The 27,746-nt window shown below is 42.5% G+C and overlaps 1 protein-coding gene across 2 annotated transcripts in view; it reads right to left on the reverse strand.

Moving 5' to 3' along the window:
- TSPAN4 (tetraspanin 4) overlaps window positions 1-27,746 on the reverse strand; it is a 414,602-nt gene that overhangs the window by 169,800 nt on the left and 217,056 nt on the right. Inside the window, exon 4 of one of the 2 annotated variants that reach the window (XM_054275435.1) lies at window positions 15,273-15,352. In XM_054275435.1, coding sequence (XP_054131410.1) covers window positions 15,273-15,335 — 63 coding nt within the window. In that variant the 5' untranslated portion in view covers window positions 15,336-15,352. Of the gene's footprint in view, window positions 1-15,272; window positions 15,957-27,746 lie in introns of those variants that run through there. The other variant, XM_054275434.1, reaches the window with a different exon arrangement.

A 27,746-nucleotide genomic window follows, 5' to 3' on the forward strand; every position in this document is an offset into this window, starting at 1 on the left:
ACAATTTCTCAATAATCAAAGTAGCATCATATGTGCAACTACAGGAGTGTGGTCTGGTATCACAGTCCATAGCCCCTCCATCAGATAGCACACCACTACAAGAAGTGGGAATAATGCTCCACAGGAACTGGCATGTGTAACCCTTCAAAGACAAATAATTTCTCAACCAAATGATCCATAGTTTCTAAAACTTGCACAAATCCCATAGGAGGCAGAATGGAAGCTGCCCTGGGCACATCACCAGCCACTTTGACTTGCAGAAAAATAAAAAGCACCTTCAATTCTGTTTATACCTAATGTAGCCAAGATTTCAAAACGAAGAACCTCTTAGAGATTCACTCAAAATACAACAGTGCTGCTGCCTCTGTCCCTGTGAATCTGCTATGTTCTTTAACAGGCATGTGCTCCTCTAAATCACAGACAATGCCGAGGTCTCCAAATTCATGTTACATTTTACATTGTTTCTGTAGAGCTGCTTTCACATTTTATGAACCTGGTCAACCAACTCATGAGCAAACATTTGTAATAGCTTATTCAGCTCTGCCTGATAGCAGAATTAAACTCTCCCAGTTGTATGATACTTCTGTCAGGCTTACAGGTAGCAGATTAAAAGGAACAGTTAAGAACTTAGGATCAAAGGTAATTAAAAAGACTGCAATGTATAAACACTATCTAGATCACTGCACAAGCCTTCTGAGTGTCAAGGGCAACTATAAAGTTCAAGCTAGTAATAAAACTTCCTGCTCAATTAATAGTATTTTCAAAAGAAGCAGACAGCAAGTTTCAGCTTCCCAGAAGAGAGCACCTAACAATTAGGGACAAATAACCAGGGCAGAGCAGACAACTTAGGAGACAGCTCATTAATATTGGTGACAAAATCTTGTTAGGGAGACACAGGTGCTCCAGTTCCAATGATCCAAGGTGCTTCTTCTCAAAACTCAGGAAAGTGCAGTCTATATGAATGAAGTAAGAAAAAATAATACCAGAATATCCCTGTCAACACTGTCTACACAACAATATTCATGCAATATTCATCTAAAGAACAAACCCAGAACAAACCCACCAGTGTGTGCCTGCAGAGACAGAGTAAATCTCCAACAGAGGCAAAAGAGCAAAAACAGAGGTCAGAAAGGGCAAGTTCCAAAGCAGAGATTTGTGGAGGGACAAGAAGATGCCTGCTAGCCCAGCAGCACCACAGAAACAGGGCAGGAGCAGTTTTTCTTTGTAGGTAATTTGTAAGATTGTAGACATATTCTTCTCAGATTACAAAAGTCCCTAAAATTATCCAAGCCCTCTACAGCTGTTTTTTTAAGCAGAGCCTATTTTGTAGTTTTCATAAAAACAAACCCAGTATGAGGTGCAGCAGTAGGCCCAGAGGTAGGAGGTGAAAATTAAATGCAATCCAACAAAAAGTTATCACAGTGTTACACGAAAATTCAGTCTTGCTGTGCCATTCTCAGGGCTTTTCTCACTTGAAAAAAGGGATTTAAGCAGATAATTAGAAGCAGAGCATCCAAGACCACTGAAACTGCTTCAGCCTTCTGCCTTTCACATAAATCCTGGATTATATGACACCACAGACAAGCCAAGCCTGGTTAACACTTCTGCTCAGGCTTGACATTTGCTAAGAGAATCACATGAGTCTGAAACAAGAGAGGTGAGGACCCACTTTCTCGAATTTATGTCACAGTTGCCTTGTTCAAGGGCAAAGCTTCTCCTGTCTTCTGCAGGCAAAGGAGAGAGCCTTGAAATAAAACTTCAAAGGACTCAAACCACATTCAGCTGTAATAGAAATTCAACAGGACACGGATATTTAAGTCTTATTAGTCCTTGTGAAGACACAAGTCTCAAAATTGTCACTGTCGTAAAATCTCCCCGGTGTGGATGACTCAGTCATCCCCAGTCATAGAAATTATAAAGTAATTAATGACCAAAAAGTCACAACAGCTTGAAGAAGTTAAAGTAACACACAGGCTCTTCAAACATTCTATTTTTGCCCTCCTCCTACTGTATGTACCCAACTGTACACTCTAAATAGCACAGACCCAAAGCACAACTCTTCTGGAATGCCTTCACTTCCCGCTGGAACATCTGACAATTTTTTTCTCTTCTGGCACAGCTATTAACCACCTAATAGCCTGGAATGGCTGCTGTTAGATAATTGCCTTTGTAAGGAGATATTGTTTTCCAAAAGACTAAAAGTTCTGCTCTCCTGAACCTTTTCCCAATTTATATATAAGAATTATTTTTAAATAATGCATTTAATTTTAAGCAGAAAAGTAAATTAAGAAAACCCTGCAAACAAAGCCAGTCTAAAATTTTACTGGTTTTTATTTAATCTCCTTCGAAGTTTTAAAAGCAGTGTCTGTATTAGACAACAGAATTGTACAGTCAATGACCTGCAGTTATGCAGTCTGAAAGGAGCAAAATTACTCCACTGAGGGAGATGAGCACTGGGTCCTGCAGCACAAAAATGGTGATGGTGGCTTTGTAGAGGCCTACACTGAGCTCACTGTACTGATCTCAGAGCAGCTATATAGAAGCAAGGATTTTCTTTGATGATATTGCTCAAGTGGTTTTCCGAGAACAAAAGCTTTTCTTTTCATGCCTCAGGTATTGTTTTTATTTGGATAGAAAGGGAAATTGTTTGTTTAAAATCTTTTGAGACTTCCCCAGTAATGTTAGTGATAATCTTTTGTTTTATCAAAAAGAGTTTCAAAAAGGTATCAGTAAGTAAATAGCCTGGTTTGTGAATTCCTTCCCTAAAATATAACCTACCAAAAAAGTCTACCGAGACTTCCTATTCCATTATCTGTGGATCTTGGTAAAGTAATTACTTAATATTATACACCTCTTATATATACACAATGCCTCTCATCTCTTAACTTGTACTATGTATTTAATGAAAATTTATATTATATTCTCTTAATATCCCTAAATATTGATATAAATTAATGTGCATTTTCCCCCCTAGAACAAAATACACCTGTCCCAATATATACACCTACTATTTTGGTGTAATCATTACAACTTCCAAACCTGAGGGATCTCTAAGTTCCACTGCTGTCACTTGTTATTCCAAATTCGAAGGGAAACAGCATCTTGTCAGCCAAAACTGAACACCCACTCACAAAAACTCAGTTATCTCACTCTCTCAAACACAGCACACACACACATGCAAGTAGTGATGAAAGGGTTCGGATAAAACAAGTGATTCTACATTTCACACAAAGCAAGGGTATGTCTGAGGCACATGTATGTATGTCTGAGAACATCCAGCTGTTGTTTCCTGTAGCTCTTTGTGGGTTTCTTTTAAGCATCTGCTCATCCAGTTGAGGACAAAATCAGCAATAGTATAGAATTGTCACAACAAAGCTTCTTCAAACCTTTTGGGAGGCTCTGGAGATCTCAGAAAATGTGTCCAGGGCTTTGATAAACTTGAAAAATCTTCTTACTGTCCCTTTATATAAAGCTCAGCTTTTCCTGATCAAACCCACCTCTTCATGTACTGGAGAAGAGCCTCATTCCACGATGCTGGCATATTCCAGTACGCCCCTCACCATTCCCAGCAAGCCCCCACATGCAAAGGCCATTGGTAACAGCAGCACCAAGAAAGGCTGAGCTTGATCCTGCAACTGCAACCCCACAGAGAGCTCTGCTCCCTCTCCTCCTGCCCATTCCCTGTGCAGAGGCAGAGGTACAGCTGTGGCCTGGCACAAGGAGGTGTCTCCAGCCTGAAAGCCACAACACTGCAACCCTCCCTTGAGCAGTGCTGGCACGGGCATCCCTGCTGCCCACCTCCTCCTGCAGGAGGAACCGCACAGCGCCGGGTTCAGGAGCCCCAGGCTGGACAGCTCCGTGTGCTCTGCAGCTCCACCCGAGCCCTCTGGCACCGCCTGCCTGGTCCTCGGCAGCACAGGCCGCATAAACCTTGCAGTAGAGTCCATGGGTAGCTGAGGCTTAAAGGTTTGGAGCTAATTAACACAGCACAGCTGTAGGGAAATCAGCTGTGCCCCTGCAGCTTCCCCACTTTACAAATACTGCTTAGAAAGAAAGGATAAAGCATTTGGCAATAGGGGCAAGAGCCTAATTCAGAAACATAACAAAGGAGGTGAAGCTGCAGAGACAAAACCAAAATTCCAACTAAAACTATTGTGTGCAGCACTGCATCTGTGAGAAACCCATCACATAGTCAGAATACAAGTTAAACTGGACTGATACTTGGGGAAAATGGACCTGTTTGGTAAACAAGAGCAAGATTTGATAACTCTGTTGAGCAACTGAAACAGTCCATAACTGCTGATGATGTCTGTGATGAGAAAAAGATGTCTGTTTTACTGGGCATACTGGGAACTTGAGCCTGTAACTTGCTGGGCAAGCTAACAGCTCCTGCTATACCAGCAGACAGCAAAGCATGTGCCAAGGCTGTGTGAATCCTACAGAGCTCCCAGCCCACTGACACTGTGTGACCACAGAACCTTTCCACTTTTATAGGCACAGTTAAAGAAGAGGAAAGACCCCAAAAGCTCAACACGTGGCTGAAATAAAAAAATTAACAAAGCATTGCCAGTTATGACAAAAGAAGATGATGCACAAAGAGGATTAACTTACAGACAATAAGCAAAGGCAAGCAATGCAAAAACAGGTACTGATGGCATCAAATGTGACTCTGAAGCATGAAGGCCTGGCTCAGATCTCACCAGCAATATGGAGCATTTGTGCAGCTGCTCAGCCACGTGATGAGGACAAGTGCACATGCTGCACCAAATGGTTTACAGTATGACACCCCTTATTGCTTTCAACTTGCATTTTCTTTCTTATGCTTAGTAACTTTTCATTTGATATCTATGCCAGGGAGCTGCAATATCATCATTTGAATGTTTCCTGGACAAAAGCATGCCATGAACAGAGCAATGTCATGGTGTGCTTGCAGTGTCACAAACAATTTCATAATACAAATGAAGCTTGGATCAAAGCTAAACCCTGTAGGAAATTTTAAAAGTGGCAATGTATGCAGAAGTTGTAAAAGTCTCATGGAGTTAAAATCATATTCTTTCAGAAATAAATAGAGTGACATGAAAAAGTACAACCAGCTGAAGAGGAATGTGCCAGAGAATTTTGTACTTCTTAGTTGGCCAGTTATATTTGGAGTCCATGGAAAATAGGGTACAAGTGCCAAATCCAGGGCACAACAAGATACAACATACAGACAGACATATATACTCCTCCAGCTAGGTGGGGTGAGATCTATAACGAAGGGCCTTCTGCTGTTTTCATAATTTCACATCAGAATTGGGGAGTTACTAAATGGATTTGGCTGCAAAGGGAGTGCTCCCAGTACATGCACAGGGAAATCCACACTGCCATGGCAGCGAAGCCAACATGTAACTGTCAGCAGCTTGTGCTAAAAATACTCAGCTAGGAACTAAGTAGGTTGGATATTGTTCTAGAGAGAGAAGTTTCAATTGCGGTGACAAAGAATGAAATACTTCCAAGCTCCAGCCTGAAAATAATAACTTCTGGGTAGAGCAAGTAGAACCTAAGAGATAGGTACCAGTAGCTAAGAAATCAAAGGAAAACAAAACCTGTGTTTGATGAAAGACCAGAACCTTAATCTTGAAATCCTACTGAGTATTTGCTGAGAAATGAAGACAGAAAGAAATTCAGTACTTAAAAAATGTAAGAATTTCATCTACGGCTTTACTGGAGTACTGAAACATCCCTTTAGTGTCAGCAGTGGAAAACACCATGGGGCTGTCCAGTCTGTGTTTTTTCAGGATTAAAATTTAACCAATACCATAAGTAGACACATGCTCTCCTTAGGTATAGGATGTTTTTCTCAGTGACTGTTAGTTGATGTTTCTCCAAGAATTACCTACCTAAAACATACTTACAAAGGGAAATTGGAGTACGAGAAGGGATAAGTGTTGTAATTAACACACAAGAGCATAATCAAGGAGACAGACTGGTGAGAGTACGGTAAAAATGTTTCAGCTCCTGCAAATTTACCCATATAATAAAAATGGAAGTAATCACAAATTACACACAGGGTTTCAATGATGCTTATTCATATAAATAGATCCTAACTTACTACACTGCTTCTTTGCCTCTGAGTTGAATCTGAGATCTCCCTGTGGCACTGGAGCAGGAATTTTATCTGCCCTATGATCCCCCTGAAACACATATTGTTTGCTGCCATGTTATTACACCTTTTCAGAATGCAACAGTGCTGACATGGAAAAGGGAGGAAAGAGTTTTGCTGGAAATGTTAAAGACATCCCCAGTTTGGCTACCAAAACCACTGTGATCATGTTTACCTCTAGGTTCAGCTTTCCCCAGAAAGGAGCCCCAGGAAAAGCCAGACTGAAGAGAAGCAGCGGAGCTGCACCCTCCAGCTGTGACACAGAGCTCTAACTCCCCAACCAAGCGGCACATGGAGATCCCTCAGCACATCTGCCAGGAAGGGGAGGGCAGGGGCACCAAAGACACAGGCAACTCATTCTCCATGGCACAAACTGAATCCCATCACTGACAAAGGACAGGGAGCCACGAAAACCTGAAAACGAGCTCTTACTGGTTATAATACATAATGTGGTTGAGATTAATGGACTCATGCACACTCAAATTGGTTTTCTTTGCATTGAAAGAGGAGCCATAAAGCTCTCAGGGTCTCTCCTTTTTCACACCAGACTTTTATTACTATACACTTTGGGGTTTGCAAACACCAGGGAAGTACTAGCTCACTGCAAAAGTGAAAATGTCTTGTGGTAGGAGGTCCTGAAATGACCCGTGAATAAACAATGAAATAATGTCTACTTTTTCATGTCAAAGATGCTTCTGTGTATTTTTTGGTAATGGGCAGCAAATGTACATAGGATATATGGACCGCTCCTGTCTTCTTTATTTTAGTTTACAAAGTCATTGTAAAACTACCAAGTATTCTGCATTAATAAGTACAAAGCAGATGGTAGATATGTTAAAACTCTGGCCTTCAATGAGTGGAACTTATAACAGACTGCAAGTAGCAGTGGAACTCAATTAATATCCAGAGTTCCAGTTATTTTGTTCAAGAAAATGGTATTGAATATGTCACCCTCAGCTCCTTCCCAGGCTGCTACAGATGAATTAGTGAAAAGATTTATTGAGACATAAATAACCAATTTGTCCTACAACCTTGGATGAATGTGACTTACAAAACAAGAGTACAAATGTTCAGCTGGCAATATGAAGGCAGTCTATTTACAAACATTTACAAACTCGTCAGGAGCAATGTGGTGGAAAGCATACAACTGAAGTTTAATTTGTAGGGGGACTTTAGGACAAAAGCAATGAAATAAACTGGCCACAAATATCCACATTTGAAGTTCTGGCTTCTACTGGGGAAAAGAGGATATGAAAAAATTCTTACTGAAGGAAAACCAAGAAATTGTTTGAATGCTTCAGCAATTCACAACAAACCGGAGCTCTGTTTTATGCTTTACAGAAGAGCCATAAGTCCATCTGCCCCAGTATACACCTTAAAACAGCCAGTGGTGAGTACTGAGGGAGTAGAGAATGTCAGCAATGTCACAGAAATGCTCTGTAGTGAGATGACCTAGGGAAGAATGCAAATGTTCAACAAAACCAAATGCTTGCCACGGAGATGTGCACCTTGCCACTGCTAGAGGTGACTTCCAGCATGTCCCAGGACCTGTGACAAGACTGGAAATTGCAAGTACCACTAATGGGAGAGCACAGCACGGCAGGGGAAAAATCTCTTACAACTTCTGAAGCCCAGAACTGCCTCCTATGGAGGAAGCCATTGAGCCCTTCCAAGTGCAGCAGCACAAAGAGGAACTCAGTCTTGGTGCTCGTAGAGTAGTGAATGAATGCATTTACTGAGAATATAACATTTTCTCTGTGCTCTCCCTTCTAAATGTTGTGTAAGACAGCAAGGATAAAACAACTGGCAATTGAAGAGGGAAGGAGAAAGTCTAAAATAAGTTGGAGCTACTATCTAATTCTGCCACAGCAGCTGCTGGCTGCTATCTAGTGTATAACTATGTGTCTGTCTGTGATTGTGTGAGACTCACTCAAAATCATACAGATCAGGAAGACTCCAACATTAAGATGACACAGATTAATACCTGCTGCAGCTGCACTCTATTTAAAGTACCTGAGAACAAATAAATTTGCTATGGCCAAAGAAAGAGTAAAAAGTGCTATGTGAGCAATCTGGAAAAGCAAGCAGGGGGAAAAAAAAACCCACAACTAACCAACCAACCAACAAACCCCCAAAAAAAACCAAACATCCAAAAATTTTGAAGGTCTGTGTATAAAAACTTAAAAGACCAAGTCATTCTGGTTCTTTGTCATTTTACATCAAACCTTTTGCCTCATTCAAAGCACTATTTCAAATGTTCAATGTTCATCTTCATCTTTAGAACAAGCCTCAGCTGAAACATGTTATAAGGCTCTGCAGGCATTCACACTTGACACAGGCAGGAAGGGTTTCTTGGAGAAGAGGTTTTAATACTGAAGACAGACTTAAGATGTGTTTCAGTATGACAGTCTAATTACAGGCTGCAATTTCAATTTCATTTACTTCTGTTGCATCTCATGATGGCTTAACATTTCCCAGAGAAACAATTACAGGACAGTACTAAGAACACAATTTACTGTCTCCAATCTTCATGAATATGCAGCATTCATTCCACTCAACACCACATTTCATTTCTGACCCCGCAGTGCTCAGTTTACACTAAAAATAACAGAAACAAGTGTCTTTATACATTTTATATAGATACTGTATATTATTAAAACTTGTACAGATTTGCAACCTTAGCCAAAAGTTACATTCTAAGTAAATAAATCACACTGTAGTAATAACAGCTATAATGATTTAAAAATGGCGTCAGGAGACAAAATGAGAGTGGTATTTCATCCTCCTGTATACCCTGTGGATACAGAGTTGCAAACAACACCCTGGCCAAAAAGTATGGGGGTTTTTCTTCTAAAATAAAGACCCAAATAGGGTGAAAGGGATGTAACACACAGGCAGAATGAACTATGAGGTGACAGCATATGTTGTAGCAGTTATTTGATCATAACCCCAGCAATGAGAAATCCTGCGTAAGAAAGAACTGGCTAGCCTTCAAAAGTCTTCAAGCCAAAAAAAGAAGGAACAAAAATGATCTCACCTGCCTTTTTTTCTTTCTCTGTGTAGGTCAAAGTATTGGTTGCAATAGATTTAGTAGCTGTCATTGTCCAGAAGAGGGAATTATGTCTGCAGCCTTTTGCCTCACTGCTTTAAAGAGGCCAGTTTGTCCACTCCTACAACATGGCCGTATCCTGTGGGGCCAACTCACTGCTTATCAATGTGATAGCAAACACACCTAATGCCATGAAACTGCTCTTGTCTTGAGCCACAGAAGCAGCAGGCAATTTGAAAACGGTATCTATTATATGGTCAATTTTAAAGTAACTTTTTTCCTCTATTAACAGCCTTCTGAACCTGGTTTCCTAAGGAAAAGAAGATTATGAAAAAGAACTGTGTTGGCTGAGTATCCCATGAATAACTCATGAGCCCATTTCCCACTGTTAGCTTGATCTGACAAATATGCATTCTTCTAAAGTCATTAACTTCCTAGAAGTTTTCAGAAGGTATGCATTTAGATAGCAAATGTAGCTCTTAGCAATGCCTTCACCAGGAGATATGACTCCAGCATGATCCTTGGTCCCTATTAGACATCAGGAGCCACACAGCAGAGGGACAGTATGAATGGTGCCACTGTGGAAAAAGCTCTAATTGGTGCCTGTATAAATCAGACATCAGGTAATACAATCATCTCTCTCTCACACTTGAGATCAGCCCTCAATAGTTCTGCTTCTCATGGAAATGCCATTTTTTAAAGTCTGTAATTCCCACATCAAATGACTCTCCTTTCTTTAAAGGCAATGCTCCTCAAAAATACATCCTTAGAGAACCCTCAGAAAGATGTCAATCAGACTGAGCAGTTTCTGGAACGGGCAAGTTACAAAAGAGAATCAGAAACTCAGAGGCAGCTAGAGAAAATGAATTTCTGGGGTAAACTTCCCATGTTTTAATTGCACAGGAGCAAAGCCTGCTTTACTGATTAATCAGGCACCTTTCACACATTTGAAAACACAGTCTGACTTACTTCTAATCAAACTGTCTTCTCAGAGCAGCAGCCAGCTGGTGGGGATGTGACTGAGGTGGGCAGAAGGGCACCCAGCAGCTGCAACTGGTGAGCTCAGCCCCGTGGGATGAGCTGCAGCCCTTGCCCATCAGAGAAGAATATCTGCACATAATGATGATGAAATGGGGGACCTGCTTTCAAAATGGCTTACTGCTGTATTGGTAATTCTTTTTCCACTAACTTAAGACTGCAGCCAAGTATAACCACAAAATGATTGCTGTCCTCAGCCACTAACAATCCGTAGAGCTTCTGGCTGTTTTAACCATCAATCTCATTCAGCTGACTGATGGAGGATGCAGATGAAGGAAAAGGAATCCACTTCAATGAAATCAGCTGCTTCTCTTACAGAATTCTCCACCTTCCAGCCAACAGCTCTTCTCAAGCTAATAATGTCAGATGGTCTCCCAACAAGGTACAGTGAAATGAAGAGACACCCCTCTAGCTTTACCCTCTGGCCAAATTGGGCCAGGATCACTTGAACACAATCCAGTGCCCCATGGTGCATTTTCAGACCAAGCTGTTCTCTTCCCCAGCTGTCCTGTGCAGTCAGTCTTCCACACATTATAAACATTTGCATAGTTCTTACAAGACAACCTGTGCTGCTGGAGTGCAAGGAAGTAAAATGATGCCAGCAATGAGGGATTTCTCATTTTCATTACTTCCTCTCCTTCTAAATAAATGTGAGTAATGTTGGCAGTATCACCAGTGCACCAGGCCAGGAATACTCATTGGTGCAGAGCTTCTCAAACTGCGGTCCACAAACTATTGGCAGCAACAAAGACGGAGGAAGAGACCCAGAGCCGGACCTAGAATCAGATTAAACAGGTTCTTGGGGTTTTCCCCACACAGATCCAGGTGCATGCACTAGTGCTACCTGCCACTTCCTTGGCTCTGTATTTCCATACATTTCAGATTTGCACTTTGTGTCTTATAAGCCAAGATAAAGCATTTCCAGGGCTGTATCAGTTGGGAATTTTAATATGGACCAAATGGAAAAGAAAGAAAAGCACCTTGCCTCAACTCTTCATCCAGGAATGTGGAAAGCAGAGTTCCACTTGCTAATTTCAGCCACAGATGGCAACTTCCAAGTTTTCAATAGAGCAGAGACTATTCTCCTGCATCATTGGGAGGCTACCCAATGAAATTAGAGATTTCACAAAACTTTTTGAGAGCTTTGACTGCTTTGTAGTGCATACAAATGTAGTATGTTTTACCAATGGAAAGGAGACACATGCACAGAAATAACCAATGGTAAGTTTGATAAATAATAAACTTCTCTGCCTCCTTTCTTTTTGTTGTCATCTCCTCTTTATAACTAGATTTCTAACAACAGTATCTTGCTGTTGAATTTCTCTATTGGTTAAAGCATTACCTGAAGAGTCAGCTATAGCTATTCAGTTATTTGAAGGGCAATATGCTACCTTTCTAGGTGGTTTTCCCTAGCACAGGATCTAAGGAAAGCACAAGCCACTGGCAACAGAACTACAGTTAGCAAATTTCCTTTTTTGAGTCTTGAAGGTTTGGGGGCTAGAAGTTGAAACAAGTAGGGATGCTGCATAAGTCAAGGCGATTAAGGGAATGATGCTTTTCTTTCTACAGAACTCTCTCAGCCTTTAGGATATATCCCATCTTTTTCACAAAGAAAAGAAAAAAGAGAGAAGGCACCACATCCTTGGATTTAAAGCACAGGAAAAGTTTGTTTTACTGACTGTGAAGAAATGCTGGATGTCTGGAGGAGAATGTGGAAAACAAATGTTCTTCCCTGGGTATGTCACAGAGAAATAAAAATATTTCATTATGAAATAAAAATATTCTGCTCTGCGATCATCTGAGGTGATCTTCAGTCTCAAGGTTCAGCAATTCAACAAATGAAAATCTAAGTCAATAAAAATGAATGAAGCCAGGCAAGTATTCTGTATCAGGTGATAAAAGTTATTTTGGGAGCTTACAACCAATGAGTGCAGTGATACAATGAGGGCTCATCTGCATCTGGCACTGTTCCAGGGAACGGCCTCTGATGGAAATTCCCATTAGAGAAGCAGTGCTGCTCTCTAATATTGTTTTGCCCATGCTTCAGGACCTTAATACCCCAGAGTAGCTGCAGATGCACCAAGAGCAATTTGCACAGGGCTCCTCATGGAGAAATGAGCTATTTTAGGAGTATCCAATTCTTTTCTCTGAAAAAATAGCTGCTAGTCTGCTGTACCAATGGACTGATTCAGCATCAACACTGACAAGGTACTTCAGCCTCTGACACTTGTGAAGGAGCTTTGTGCTCCCTTTAACCATTAGAAAGGGGAGGAGAAATTTGCTCTATTTTCAGTTATATGACAGCTTTCAAAAATTTTACAGCATGAGCACAACACCTAATCCAACAAAGCCTGCCAAGAACATTTAAAATCAAGGTCTCAGAGAATTTGCTTCCTATAAATTCACCAGTATTGTAAGGAAAGGATCTTTTCCTCAGAAAGGCAGCACAAATCCCACTGGAGTTGCACAGGGCTGAGGACTGTTTTCTTCCACATTGTGGAAAAGACAGCTGAAAGTACTGGGAAATAGGCTGTAGGGATGCACAAAATGTACTGGAGTTAATGAATAGGAACAGGAAGAAAAAAAATGAAAATATGATTTCTGACAGAAATCAAAGCATTTTCTCAAAACAGAATGAAGAGCAGGAGCAGGCTATAATAGGCACTTAATTCATTTAATGCAATGACTGCTCTCAATTACATGAAAAATAAATTCCTCTTCCTACCTAAACTATTGCCTGTTACTAACCAACTACCTAGAGAAGGGTAGAGAGGAAAGGTGGGGCCAGCAAAACTTCCTTGAGCATGTATGCAAAGAGAAAGTCTATCTTCCTGCAGAGATGCTTTCCTTTAATTTCACAAAGTAAAACATGACAGATAACTAAAAACAACATGAAAAACAAAACAACAGCATCGTCAACCCATAATCATTCTAAGATTTCTGATCACTAGAAATGGAAAATTTTTCTCCTTTTACTAAGGAGAGACTAGCCAGTACCTTTAAAAATCATCTCTTTTCAGTTACTTTCTTCACTGTGAGAAGGTGAAGAGCTGCATCTATTACAACTCCATGCTGTGCAAACCTCATTTGGACATGATGATCATCCATCACTCCTGCTGTGCAGGTAGCATGTGAAAGGGAAACAAACCAGAGACTGTGCTGCAGTCAGTGTGTGACACCACCCACTGCCCTGCTCGTGTGCTTCAGCTCACCTAGAGCCCAGCAGCCACACAGGCATTCTCTTTGTGGGACCCCTGCCTTTTCTCTGCCTCCAAGCATAGCTTAGAGCAGCTCTGATGGTTTTAGGAGGGAGACAGAAACCTCTCTTTCTCTCCCAAAATGTTAAGGTGTTCCTACTGAAAAGCATGCCAAAGATATATCATTACGTGCAACCTTGCCTTTGTAAACACACACACACATTACTTGCAGCAGCACCTCTTCTCATCACATGGATATGTTTCAGTGGAAGATTAATATTGCCAGAGAAATCAGAATGCCTGTATCCTTTGAGGCAGTGCTGTGCACAGCCCTGAAAAGAGCTATTAATGCCAGCACCCTACTTCTTTTCTCTAGCTCACACTTCAACTAACTGTCAGTGCAATCTATACTCTCGACCAGAGACAGTCAGTAGAGGCACAAAACTTAAAAAAGCAAGAAAGATAGTATTTGCCTTTTTCAGAAAGCTCTGGAGTAAGCTGCAATAAATATTAGATGATTTTTAGGGAAGCAGAAGCAACCAGAATTAGCCTTGAAAGACAGAATGCAGCCTTAACAACACTCTTTCTACCAATTCACCTAGGATGCAAAGAGAGCAGCTTCCTTGTGTTTCACAGCTCTGGTTAGTGCTGTGCCAATTCAGGGGACTTGCACTAGTTTGTCACATCCTGACTCTTGGTATGGCTCAGGTCAGCAGGAGTTGCCTGCACTCTGTGTTTTCTGATGCACTGCAGCATGCCTAGCTCTGAACAGCTGTACAGCAGCGCACACTAGAGAACAGCTCTCTCCATCTCACAGCCCTCCGAGCACCTCCAACAAGTCAGGGAGCACAGTCAGTAACAGGGCACAGTAACATCCAGCTGCAAACACACAGCCCCTCCTTCAGGCCACGACTGGAGGGGTGTCACCTCACAATACTCCTCATTTCCCTCAGCATGTTCATAAGCCACTTGGGAGGAACAAGCCCTCTAAAGGCACCTCCTGAGGATCATGTAACAGACCTTCCCACGTATGATTCTGGACAAGAAACTGAACTAGAAATCCTGTCCTGCCCTAGCAAACATGCTGCTCCCTTTTTCACAGGACTAACAGCATTTGTGACGTGGGTCCCCCCCACTCGCTTCTTTAGTCTCAGCCACAGCCTACACTCCATTACAAGGGAGTGAAGTGCCCAGCCACCTAATTTATTAAAAAGATGATGACACACGCACGCCTCACAGTGATTTCATAAGCTCCTGGCACAGAGTAGCAGCCCCAGAAGCAGAGAGGAGTGCTCTGGTCTCTCTCCACCCACATCTTCAACAGGGAATGGCAATGCCAGGACCCACCACTGACAGCAACAGAGAATGATTACCTAGAAATTCCTGATACAGGCTTTAATGTGCTGAGGTACCAAGTATGCATGATACCATCTGCAATAAAGCAACAGACGTAAGCACGTGCTGAACCTCACAACCATGAATGGCCTCAGTGATTTCTCTAGGACTATGCATAACTTTTGAGGCAAACACATAAGAATGAAAGATCAGGGCACAAACAAGTATACAGCTCTCAGCAGAACAAAGTGATGAAGGCATTCATGCAACTGACCTCTATAAACACAACTCTTTTGTCTTCTACCACAGTTTTGAAATGCAGCTGGAGGCCAGGAAATGAGAGGATGAAGAAAACCCTCTGCAGACTATCTACACAAATTAATGAGGCCACAAAAGCAGTAGCCTAGGCACCACTTTGTTCAACTCCTAAGTTTAAAAGTAGCAACAAGTTCGCCTTCTATCTCAGTAAACAGACACAAAAATCGTTTCACGGTTCCAAACGTGTACTCACCCAGAAGAGAAGGTTGAAAACAAACATTAGGTACTTGATACACTGCAGGCAGTTGTGAGCCATGCTGCACCTCTTCAGTTCTAGGAGAAAAATAAATGAGAGATCCAGGTAAAAGACAACGTACTTGTTTCCCTTGGGGGTCGTGTACTTAGCCTTGGTGGCCTTCGGGCCAGGGTTGGTATGAAATCCAAAAAAAGAGTTGCTGGCAGCCCCAAACTGGCCACCATACATGCTGCTGTATCGACGGAAGGCGCCATTTGGGAAACTGTAATCCTTGCTGTCCAGGGAAGGGCTCCTGTGATAGGTGGACTCATCGGTGCTGGACCTGCGCATGGTGGCTTCAGCTGTCCCGTTCCTGCTGCTCTGACAGCCGTGGGTGAAAGGTTGGTGATCTTCCTTCCTTCCTTCTCCTCGCTAAGAATCCCCTATTGCTTTGCACCAGCTGTTCTTTCCTCTGCCATCCTGCCAAGGAGTTACGCGTGCTGTGCGGCAGCAAAGTTGGTGAACTGAAGTCTGCTTAGCCAGAAGTTAGGGAGCAGCGTGCTTCCACATGAGAAAGACTTCTGCACAAGTAAACATTCCCGTCACTGTCACGATCGTCCCTCCCGGGCCACCCCGCTACCAGGGAAGGAAAAATCAGACAGAGATCTACTGTACCCAGAGCAAAGAATTTCAAAAAAAGGAACCGTGACCTCGCTCCGCCCGCAAACGCCGTACAAAACCCCGGCTCCGCATGCCACACACACACAGAGTGCCGCTGCCGAGACCCGCGGCCGGCAGGCAGGGGCAGGGATTATCCGACAGGCGAGCCGCTGCCGAGGCGCTTTCCCGCCGGCCGCATCGCTGCGCCCCACGCCGCCGGGCTCACTGGGCGCATCCCCGCATCCCGCTCCCGCGGCGGCCGCCTGTGGAACGCCGGCCCCGGCGCTCCATTCCCGGCGCGGCCGCCCCTCCTCCGAGCGCCGCGCCAATGGCGCTGCCCGCCCCCCGGCCCGGCCCGGCCCGGCCCCGGCCCACGGCCCGCCCTCACAGCCCCGCCCGGGCCGCCGCTCCCCCCCGCCCCCAAACCCTGAGCGCGGCGCGGAGCCCCGACCTGGGCCAGGTGGCTTTGCGGGCTGCCCGCTGCACAGGCGGCGCTGCCGAAAGGAGCGGAGTAAGTGCGTGCAGTGAAGGATTCGTACGCAAAAGCGCTGGGGATGCTCCGCGGGGAGCGGGGTCAGGACACACCGTGCTCCCCTTGCCGGAAGGCTCGTTTGTTCCGCTGCAGATCCATCACCGGGATGCTCCTAATTCGCTCCGTCCCACGGAATCATCACTCAGCACCGCGTATGGCCAGGTCATTTGTCCCCTGTCAGAACGCACTGATCGGCATCAAGCTCCGTACGCTGGGGAGCACTTCCCTAAAATCTGACAGCTCCCACAGGCAGTAAAGAGTTGAAAATGTGCCACACACAACTTTTTCGGGAAGGAAATATCTTACTGAAACTGTGGCAATTACAGTATTAATACTCAGGATGCAAGACTCATTTACCATCTTTGCCCCAAACTCCCTGTGCAAGTAATTCACTTGTCTCTGCATGTGCCACCTCCTTATCTGTCTGCCTCCCTCTCTGTCTGCCCTTTGATTTTGACTGCAACCTACTGAAACTACATCAAAAGATGGCTGGCTAACGTTTTTTTAAAACGCCTGCCCAGCAGAGAATTAATCAAGATGAAAACAAATTTCCTTCCTGAAGCATCTTGCCAGTCTCAGCATAAATCAAGAGACATGGGCACCAATTAATTAAAGAACAAATTAGTAAAAGTAAAATGAGCTGGTTTTGCACATAGCCTAAGCAGTTCGCCCCTGCAAACCACCCTCTAATTCTGTTAATTTACAAACTGCAAACTTAGAGTCTAATTATTTCTCTTCATTTCCTCCACAAACTATAAATACACTGACCATACCTGGTGCAAGCTTTAGAAAGAAAGAACCTGAGCACAAAACACAAGGGTAATAACTCCTGCACCATCTGGCTCAGTAACTTTGATGAGTTACAACTTTCCAATTTTTGATTTCCCTACCTCCAAAATCAGTTTTCTACTCCCCTCCCTTTCCTGCACAATATGAACTCTGCCCCCCTTAAAGGAATCTTCCTTCCCTAGCAAATAAAGATGGTCCAATGGAAGCAGATCTGTTCTCAGAATTCCCAATATACTGTTAATTTTTTCCTGTGCTACCAAACACTTCTGCCTCCACCCTTTCTCCTCACCTGTATTACAACTAGACAGTTTAGTAACAGAAACCCAAAAGTGATTAAAATATTTTCTATGTTTTCTGTCAGTGAGTAAAAATGCCTGTGCACAGAGCACCATATTAAATGGTGAAAGAAAAACTGGGTACAGCTCAGCACACAAATTATGCTGAAGCAGTGACAAGTCAGATAACTGTGATTTAACAAGGGTGCCCATGGTACTGCATTTAACAGAGGAGAATTTGGCATATTTACCGTAAACTAGACAACTGAAGCCCAAAGGCAGCTCATTGCTATCTGGATAAGAAAAGGGTTAGAAATCACTTGCTTTCCCCTTTCCTGAAGGCGAGAAATCATCAATTCTTAAGAGAATTAAGTCCTTAATACAGTGGAATAATTCATAAAGCCAGGATCTAAGGTAGAATTTCTAAATGTTTGTTTTAAATAAAAATAAATATCAACACACAGTGTATATATTTCAGACAGATGCAGAAAATGTTTAGGAAGGCTGAGGTAACCCTGCATAACCCTTACAATAAAGGATACTTTTCCTCCCGCCTCTTTTTACCATCATCTTGTAGCACACATCATAGAAATGACAACTTTTTAAAGGCACTTTAGTGTAAAATGTAGTTCTCCAGTAGTTGCTGTTCTTTCTAATGACAATAACAACAGCTAACTAGAAACAGAATCATTCAGCAAATAGCCATTACAATCATTCTTTTATTAAGTCTTCCACATCAGGAAACCCAGTCAGAATCTCTAGCCTAAATGGGAAACCCTTGAGAAAGCAGTGTGGCACCAACAGGCTAACTGCAGCTTGGGTGACATGCTCACATGAGGGAGTGATGTCCTGCATGGGGACTGGGGAAATCAACAAAAGGAGAAGGGCTGGTGAACTCTGAACTCTACTCTCGCCCATCTCTGGTGTGAAGTGAATGGAAAGGGCATGCTGGGACCCATGCTGACATTTTAGCTGTTTAACAATAAAGTGATGTGTGAACCAAGAAGAATAAACTTTGGAAGCATTGCATCACTGGGGCATTGTGTCTAAAGGGTGACTCAAAGGACAGGCAAATTAGAGCTTTCACAAAACTTTTTGTTAATGACTGAGCCTAAAATCACGGTGTGGACCTAGTGACCTCTGTTCACCTCTGCTTAACATCTATTTTTTCTCTCCCCAGCTGCATCTCTATATTCCCATCCTGTGGCCAATTCATATTGATTCCTCTACACAAGAAAGCAAGCACTGTGCAGTCTCGCCAGCAGAGGTTCAATTTGTATTGATTCTGGTGGCACGCTACCATTTAGGTTATAACAACTCTGTCCCTGCCACTTTGAGTGGAGTGCTGGTAACCCTTCACTGACTCCTGCCAAAACCCTGACCCTGAAAGAGAAGAGGCAGCAGTCTCACTCTAATGACACCAGGTGAACTCCAGGCAATTATCTGTAAAAGGCTTGGGCATCAGGGGCAGATCTCTTAACTGTGTTATCCCTCACACCCTTTCTCTGAGCAGCCTCAGCTTTCACCTGAAGACACCCAGCCCACACTCTGCACCTCACCCTGAGCTGCAGCCACCACAGACCCCACACCACCTCCCTTATTATTTTGAATACTGCTTTCTCTTCTTCCACCACGATTTAACACTCATGACCACAAGACATCAGTGCCTTCAGCTCACACAAAATGCAGCACTAATTAACTTCTTCATTAATTTAGTCTTCTAAGTCCTTTAGTGGTTGCACTTATTTTCCCCTATTAATGCCTCTTGTCACTGTCTTCAAAATTCTGCATACCTGCTCCATCCTCCTAATGAAACAACTCACTTTGAATTAACCTCAGTAGATGTTGTTAAGTGACCCACAAAATAAAAATTTTAAGAACCCTGCTAGAAGGTATTAGTGAAATACACTATATAAAACAGGGTGTGGATGTGACAACTGCTCCCATTCTGCAACAGAGAAGTGTGCAAAGGCATGCATGTGACAGGTGACATCAGTCCCAGCAGCTTCAGTGACCAACATGACTAAGATCAAACATTACTACAAGAGTGGCATGTTCTTGTGAGTTATTAGCTTTGCTTCACACCACAGCACTGAAATCAGCTAAGGGTGATCGATTGGTGAATACACTCCAAATGCTCAACTTTTTAATTTCATGTACATACAGAGATCACCAGAGAAAAGTGTTAATCAAACCTGTCTGGCCCTGCTTGTCTTTTCCTTCAGCAACATGCGTGGAGAGAAATCCCTTGTCTGCTCACCCAGTGCACTCTTTGCAGCTACTGTTTGGTTAATTTGATGCAGTGGTGCAGGTTTTATAAAAATTGTACCGCTTCCAAAAATCTAAGAGAAACATCTCTTCTGACTGGAGGGTGAACCAAAGTTCAGGGCCAAGCTGGCTGTTATAGCTAGGAGGAAAAAAAGCCTTGTGATGGAGTCTCTGATTTGTTTGCTTTTGTATATTCATTTTGCATGACTATAAATGACTAAAAGCAAAGCAAAGAGAGTGAGACTATGATTTTAACCTGTCAGCCTCACACTGCCACAGGTTTTCAGTCTCTGCTCAACTGTGCCCAGGACTGTTTAGTGTCTCTAAGTGACAGAGTGGGATCCAGCACACCCTCACCAGGTTTGCAGATGCCAGTAAGCTGAGTGGTGCAGTCACCACACCTGAGGGATGGGATGCCCTGCACAGGGATCTGGACAAGCTCTGAAAGTGGGCCCATGGAAACCTCATGAGGTTCAACAAGGCCAAGTGCAGGTGCTGCACCCTGGTTTGGGGCAACCTCCAGTATCAGCCCAGGCTGGGGGATGAAGGGATTGAGAGCAGCCCTGCCCAGAGGGACTTGGGGGTACTGGCCAGCATGGCCAGCAGGTTGAGGGGGGTGATTCTGCCCCTCTGCTCTGATGAGAGCCCATGTGGAGTAGTAGATCCAGCTCTGGAGTCCTCAGTTCAAGGAAGACATGGACCTGGGGACAGGGCCACAAAAGCAATCAGAGGCCTGGAACACCCTCCCTAATGGGAAAGACTGAAAGAGTTCAGGTTGTTCAGCCTGGAGAAGAAGAGGCTCCAGGGAGACCTCAGTGCAGCCTTTCAGTACCTAAATCGGGCTTAAAGAAAGATGGGGACAGGCTTTTTAATAGGACCTGGAGCCATGGGATAAGGGGTAATGTTTTTAAACCAAAAGATAATAGATTCAGACTACATATATAAGGAAAATTGTTTTACAGTGAGATGATGAAATACTGGAGGAAGTTGCCCAAAGAAGTTGTAGATGCCCCATCCCTGGAAATATTCCAGGTCCATTCAAGCAGCAATCAACAGGTTTCCTCCCTCAATCCTGCTCTCTCCTAAAATTTCACATGGTGCAATGAGTCTCCAGATGTTGCCAAAGACTTTAAGCAAGGTGCAAGTGGGTCAGGAGGGGAGCCATAAAGCCAGCTCCCAAACCAAACACCAGACATGTTAAAGCAGTCCCCTAAGAAACAGGCAAATCAAGCAATATCAGTTCTACTCTGGGTTGCAAGTCCTTCAGCTCAAAGAGTAGGACCATGGGGCTGTAAGCAGAGGAAATCTCTAGAATCTTTTGTTTTCAAAAGAAATAAGAATGTTTTTAATAAGTGAAGCAGAAGACAGTATGCTTCACTGCAATCTCAAATTTATCACACACCTAAGAACCCAGACCTTCCCTTTTACTTCCAGGGTCCCTGCTCATCCATTAGCAATTTCAGTATCTGTAAAAGGTTATAGCTGCTGGAAAGGGTTGAGCCCTGGATTGCATGGGCAGGAGAATACAGTCATATATTCCAGAGATTTCCTCAGCTAATACAAAAATCTGTTGATATTCACAGTTGTACCTACAACTACTTGAAATACTTACTGATGTCTCCAACAAAACTTTGAAAACACATTCTAGGCACAAGCAATTTCACTTATATGGCAGACTTCAGGGTTGGTTGGTTTGCTGGTTTTTTTGTTTCTTTCATTTTCTTTCTCTTTTTTTCTTTATAAATAAGGAAATTTGCATTAAAAAAAAATCTTCAATACTTAATAGCTCATCTCCTTCTGCTCACATGTCACCTGAAGTCATGATCTTTGGTTTATGGCATAATTAGTTGCTATGGAAATAACATAATCATAGACACAGAGAAAATATTCTTAGGTATGATTTGCAATGCTCTTTATTTAAGCCTGTGCACAAGTAACTTTGCAGAAACCTCATTCCTTTTTACGTGCTCTCATCTGCATAACTGCTGCCATCACCTCTGCCTGTGGATTCAGACTCACTGCTATTCCTACATGAACAGCTCAGGCTGAGGGCATTTCCTGCACCCATACTGGAGCATCTGTGTGTTCAAACAGTGCTGAGAGTGTACATAGATGCAGAATAGCTGGTGCCGAGCCAGACTAAACAAATAAAATCTCTTAAAAATTATCTGGTATCAGCCCCAAAACCCTGTGCACCACAGAGCTCTCTTGCCATTTGTGCTTTCTGAGCTTTTGTCATCCTGTTCTTTTCTAATGATTTTTTTTGCCCAATACTAAAATTTTTTAAGGAAATTCCTTGTTTCCCCAGGAAATTCTGCATATTTGAGACCTACACAGAGAGGATTATTGCAGCAGATAAAAGACAAGCAGGGCCAGTCTGCAAAGTCCTGAAGAAGCAGAAAGCCTGCTTCCCTACTAATGTCCTCAGCAATAAAGAATGAAGAAGCAGAAATAAAGAACCCATCTGACATGCCATACAAGAAGAGTTGTAGCCCAAATAAAACTTTTGCCAAGACCTATCTTTGTGGTGTCAGCAGGTCCTAGCAGCACAGATGCAATTTACGCGCTAGTTTTCTTAAAATCAGGTTACTTGCTCTAACCTGAGAGATCGGCTGACGTTCAAAGAAACACCATTTCAAACACACATGTGGTACTCAGGATCTTTCTGTCAAGTATAATCAGGCATGAAAATCTTTCAACTGCACAGTTCCAATGAAAGGATAAAGTTATTGTGAAAGTAGAAGCAGAGAAAACAATATAATGACTTAGAAAAACTCAAGGATTCAATAATGTTCACTAACTAGTGTCTGCCTTTTAACATCTTTTTATGTTGGATTTTTTCCTTGGAGACTCAAAATGGATTCTCTTCTTGTCTTGCATTCTTAAAAACAGGACTAAGGTTTTGCACGCACATGAGCAGGAAGCACAGTTCACATCACCATATTTCAGCTCCACTCCCAAAGCAGTGAAGGCCCAGAAGCGCTCACTGACCTCGCAGGCACCCAAGCGAGCGCTGAGCACATTGAAGAATCAGGTCACGGAGAGCCCATTTCAACTGAGTACTCAACCACAGTTTTCACTGCTTCGAGATATTCATGGACTAAAATAGTAGGCATACATTAAATGCTTTCATGGGTGCGACTGGACATGAGGAGAAATGCAGTGTTTCAAAGGCTTCAGAACCAGCTGGACTCTGCACGTTCTGCTGTAGCAGAAGGAATTTACCCCCTGAGCACACACCTTTGAGGCTGCTGAGCCACAGATCTGCAGAGGTGCCTTCAGCCAACACAACAGGGTTTGAAATGGGGTGAGGAGCTCTTCTACCAACAACTCAGTCAGCAGATGAGAGCGAGCACACCAAGATCCCAGGGCCAGCCAGAGAAGTGATCTCTGCTGCTGCACCTGCATCCATCTCTTCATAACCAAAGGTCCCCAGCTTGCTCACAGCTCCCTTAGGCTCCCCTTCCAAAATCCAAAGGTGTGTTGGAGAGAGCTTAAAATTTAAAAACTGAAATATAAAAGAGCCTCCAACAAATCAAAAGAGTATTTGAAAGGGAATAATACAGAAAACTACTATGTGATAATTATATATTGAGATTAAAATGTAATGAACTTGTACAAAGAAAATGCAAGTGGCCATATATCTCCTTACATATAAGATTAACAGCTATTGTTTCTTTTCTTAATACTGTATGGAATCACCAGAGTTGTATTATCCCACATAAAAAAGTAAACAGCAGTGGATCTCTTATCCTTGCCATCTCTGTAACCATTCAAGCAAAAATAAAGGAGCTTCTGATATTAAAAAATAAAAATAAATAAATAATTCTGGGCAGGAGCACAAGCTTTGGCTTTTTGATTTGCTATTCTGAGTATTTGTAACAGTGAACAGTCAAAATGACTTGAGGACTGCTAGCAGCAGGCACACATTTAAATACATATTTGAAAAAACAGAAATAAACAATTTAAAACAATAGCCTAGGATTTAGAGTCCTAATAGGCATATTAGTGAGTACAGTAGTGCTAATGCTTGAAATAAAAATTTTCTTTTGGAATAAAAAGTATCACCTGCACTAGAAAGCATATATTTGTATTTACTTCTTCACATCACCACAATTCAGCTCTTTTGATATGTCACTGTCAAAATCTGTAAGTAAACTCATGTTCCTAAGGGTACATCTACACAAAATGAAGAGGCACCTGTATTTTACAGCAGAACACGTGTCATATCCTTTCTGCAAAACACACCTAAATTCAGTTACCAAAACATAATGCAGAAGCTCTAGTTCAGCAAACTCAAGATGTCTTAAAAAAAAAAAAAGAGAAACTCATCCCTATTTATTAAGGTGCTTAATGCTATTAAACTTTCATCATGGAGGCTTTGTTTGGACAGAAATAAGGATATAACTTAGAGTTTCAATGATACAGAATGAAATATAATTGGTGCCTGAATTAAGATGTTCATTGCAAAGGTACTACCAAAGTATCTGTTTAGTCTTTAAAGTCATCACCTATTTTGCATACTGTCTGAGATTCTGCATTTAATCAACACCAAATTTGTGCCTAAATTGCACCTGAGCATTTGTGCTCAGTGTTTCCTATTAGTCTGTAGTAGGCTTTCAGACATTCCTACTCTGTAAGAAACACTCGTCACAGGACCTTTGCAAAATTTAATCCTGCTAAATAAATCTAAGCTCTAGCATACGCTAAACTGCTAAAAATGCAAGGTCAACCTCTTCTGCAGTCTGACCTCCAAGCAGTTTGTTTGCTGTGTTATATTTATGAGGATGTTTATGAAGGCAGATTTGTACACTAAAGAATTATTCTGCATCAAATCACCAAGAAGCCATCTAAAAAGGAGCTTTTTCCACAGAAAAAGGATATCTGTTCCATGATGGTTTTTAGAAATGACAGGGAATGCACTAAGAAAAACCAGGCCTCCTGATTTCTGTATTCTGCATTCCTGCCTTTACACAGGATCTCTTATTTGATGGGGAAAGAAGACCTCCTTAGAAAAATATTTATTTTACACGTATTTCTAGATATCTAAAGCATGTTAAGCTTCTGCATAGCTCTGGTATTGCTAATGATATTTATCTCAAATAACACATGATTATGAGCCTATAAAACTTTAATTAAGATGCTTTATAGCCTTTTATAGCTGTCACCCAAACCTATGCTGTAGGGTAAACTATACTTTTAATTTCTATCTGTGATGTTTAAACTGTGCAAAGAAATTCATTACAATAGAAGCTAGTTATTGTTTCTTAGAAGGCTACACAAATTCCTTGGTCCAAGTCCTTTTGGATAAACCAAACAAGTAATTTTTGTTTGCTTCCATTTTGGAATTCCTATGTGGTCAGCCAGTTTTAAAAAAAATTCATTTCTATGAGTGGTCATACTCAGAGGAGGTGGCATTCAATTTTTTATGCAAGATAGAGGCAGGAGGATTGAGTCCAAGACTCCCTCTACCACTGTGGAATGGGATTTCTTTCTTGGTCTGTTTAAGACAGGATAGGCGTGACAAGTATGACAGGACAGATGTGACAGGGCACTAAAGCTCCAAAAACTGGGAGGAAAGAAGGGCTGACAACCCCAGCAGAGCCTGCAAGGGCTCCCTGCTGGCCTGCCAGCTCTGTGGGGCAGACAAGCAGTCCCAAAGGCATCCTGGACACCTTTTCCTTCACACAGCTCTTAGACCCTGCCCTACAGTGAAATATGTATCACCTCTCTCGCCTAAAAAACAACAGCAAGAATTTCCAGAGAAACATAACCCTTACAGATTTTTTTAAATGCAACCCAAAAAGAAATCAAATCAGTTTCTCAATAAGCAATTGAAGCTAGAAAATGTCCCTTTAAAATGACTCTCAGTGCTGAATGTGGCAGTCTGATGGCAGCTTCAGTCGTGCTACGAGCCCAGCATAATCCTGGCCTGGCCTCAGGTGCTGCTCCAACAGCAAACTCTGCTAGAAAGGGAACCAAGCCAAGCTTTGGCAAGACAGAGGTGCAAATCTGATTTTTCTTCATGGAGTAAGTTACAGACCCCGCAAACTCAAGCCAGTTGCAGCTGGAAGCTGACAGCTTCAGATGAGAGGAATTTATCATTATTATTTTAGTATGAGAGCAGTTCACTGATTGCAGCTTGACAACTCAAGTTAATTAGTTGATGAAGGGTCTGATACACTCTGGCTGGCTCCACATCTGTGGACGATGACACAATCAGTAGAATGAAATCCATACTTAAATGGTCTTTGGTCTTTTTAATCCTAAATTACAGATCACAAAATCCACATAACAAAACCTAGAGATTAGAGGAACTACACAAGAGGTTCCCCTTTCTCTGGCCCTCGGGACAGTCTGGTTTCTGCTGCTTAGTGAAGCTCATAAACAGACAGGCCTGACTTCAAAAGCATCCTCTTTTCTTCCAGGACTCCCAGTGGCTCTCAATAATAAGATCACTGGTCTGAGCACAGCCTGGCAATGTTCCCTTATGGCTGCTCTCCCCAGCAGGGAAATGCCAAGCTGCAGGCTTTCCTCTGCTCCTGCCAAGCACCAGGTGGGATTTACCCACCCTGTCAAAGGGATTATGTCAAGATCATCTGGCCCCACCTATCAATGCTCTGATGCTATTTTGCATCAAAACGTATGATCTGTTTCAGTTCTTACCAACTGACACCTAAAATAGTATGTGAGGCCATGATATCCCCAAGCTCCTAAGAAATCCCAGAGAAGCACAAATGGCAGGGAAATCTGGCTGGAAAGTGATCTATGTGGGGCTGGAGCCACTGAAAGGCACTAAGCAGTGGGGAAGGGGTAGAGCATTGCCTGTTGGGAACAACAACAGGCTGTGGTTGGTAGATAGACCTGGAGCGTCAGATCAATGGGAGCTACTGAAGAAATTCAGCCAGCCCTCTGCCAGACTCCACATGTAACTGCACAGCATAGCTGTAAATCTCTCCATGGCCCCAAGCTTTTAGCAACAAGAAAAGCATTTTTTTCCTCTGCCTTCCCTATTCAGATTTTTCACTTTTCAGGGCACAGCCTGCTTCTGTCTCCCATTTTTACTTAGCACCTAGGAAGATGAATTGCACTTACAAGTGCTCTCTTAAATCAAAAGCAGAAGAGACAACTGCAAAAATCCCTGGGTATATCTGAGACGTGATCAATCAGAGGTTGCTGGAGAGCAATCAAGAGAAAGGAGGTCACTTCCTACAGACAAAGACAATGAAATTCCAAGACCAGCAGCTCTGGTTCCCAGAAATGATGGGCAGAGTATGTAACCCAGCAGCCATCTCACCCTGGTCTCCCCAGTCCTGAAAGGGCTGCAGAGAAAGGCACACAGTTATGGGCACAAAACCACCATTTAGTAAGAGATGTACACAACAAACAGAAATGGCTGGCCAGGGAACCTGCTTCTGGCATGCTTTAATCTCATTTTAATCAACCACACAAGGACTTTGTTGATGGAGCTTGTATCCCTCTAACAGAAACATTTCAGTCCTGAATCACTGCTTGTCTATGCTTCTTGAAGTACCATAAAAGCAGATGAAGATTTTTTTGTGTATGTTATAGGACTGTTTCCTCCCAGTCTGACAGCAGCACAAAGGAATTCGCTTCAACAGCTTTCCATGATTTAAGTTTATTTTTTCGACCATGCTGAGTTCTGACAGAAGAGAGGTTCCAGTGAGGGCCATGCTTTATTCTACTTCTACTAGGCTGCTATTGAAAATCTTAGGATGAATCAGGACAGCGCAGATGCTGCAATAATGTTTGAGCATTCAAAGGACCTCAAAGATTATTTTTTGTTATTACAATCCAAACAAAAAACAAAAACACTTTTCATGTTGACAATAATTTCTATAACATGGCTTTAAAAACAAAACAACCCCAAAATTCAATAGAGTGTACCCAGGATGGCAATGCCTCAAAATTTGAAGCAGCGTGTTGGCATTTTTCCCAGAAAAAAAA

The sequence above is a fragment of the Melozone crissalis genome, unplaced genomic scaffold (genome assembly GCF_028551555.1).
Source record: "Melozone crissalis strain CALT ecotype California unplaced genomic scaffold, PUWL_Pcris_2 ptg000018l_1, whole genome shotgun sequence".
Lineage (NCBI taxonomy): Eukaryota > Metazoa > Chordata > Aves > Passeriformes > Passerellidae > Melozone > Melozone crissalis.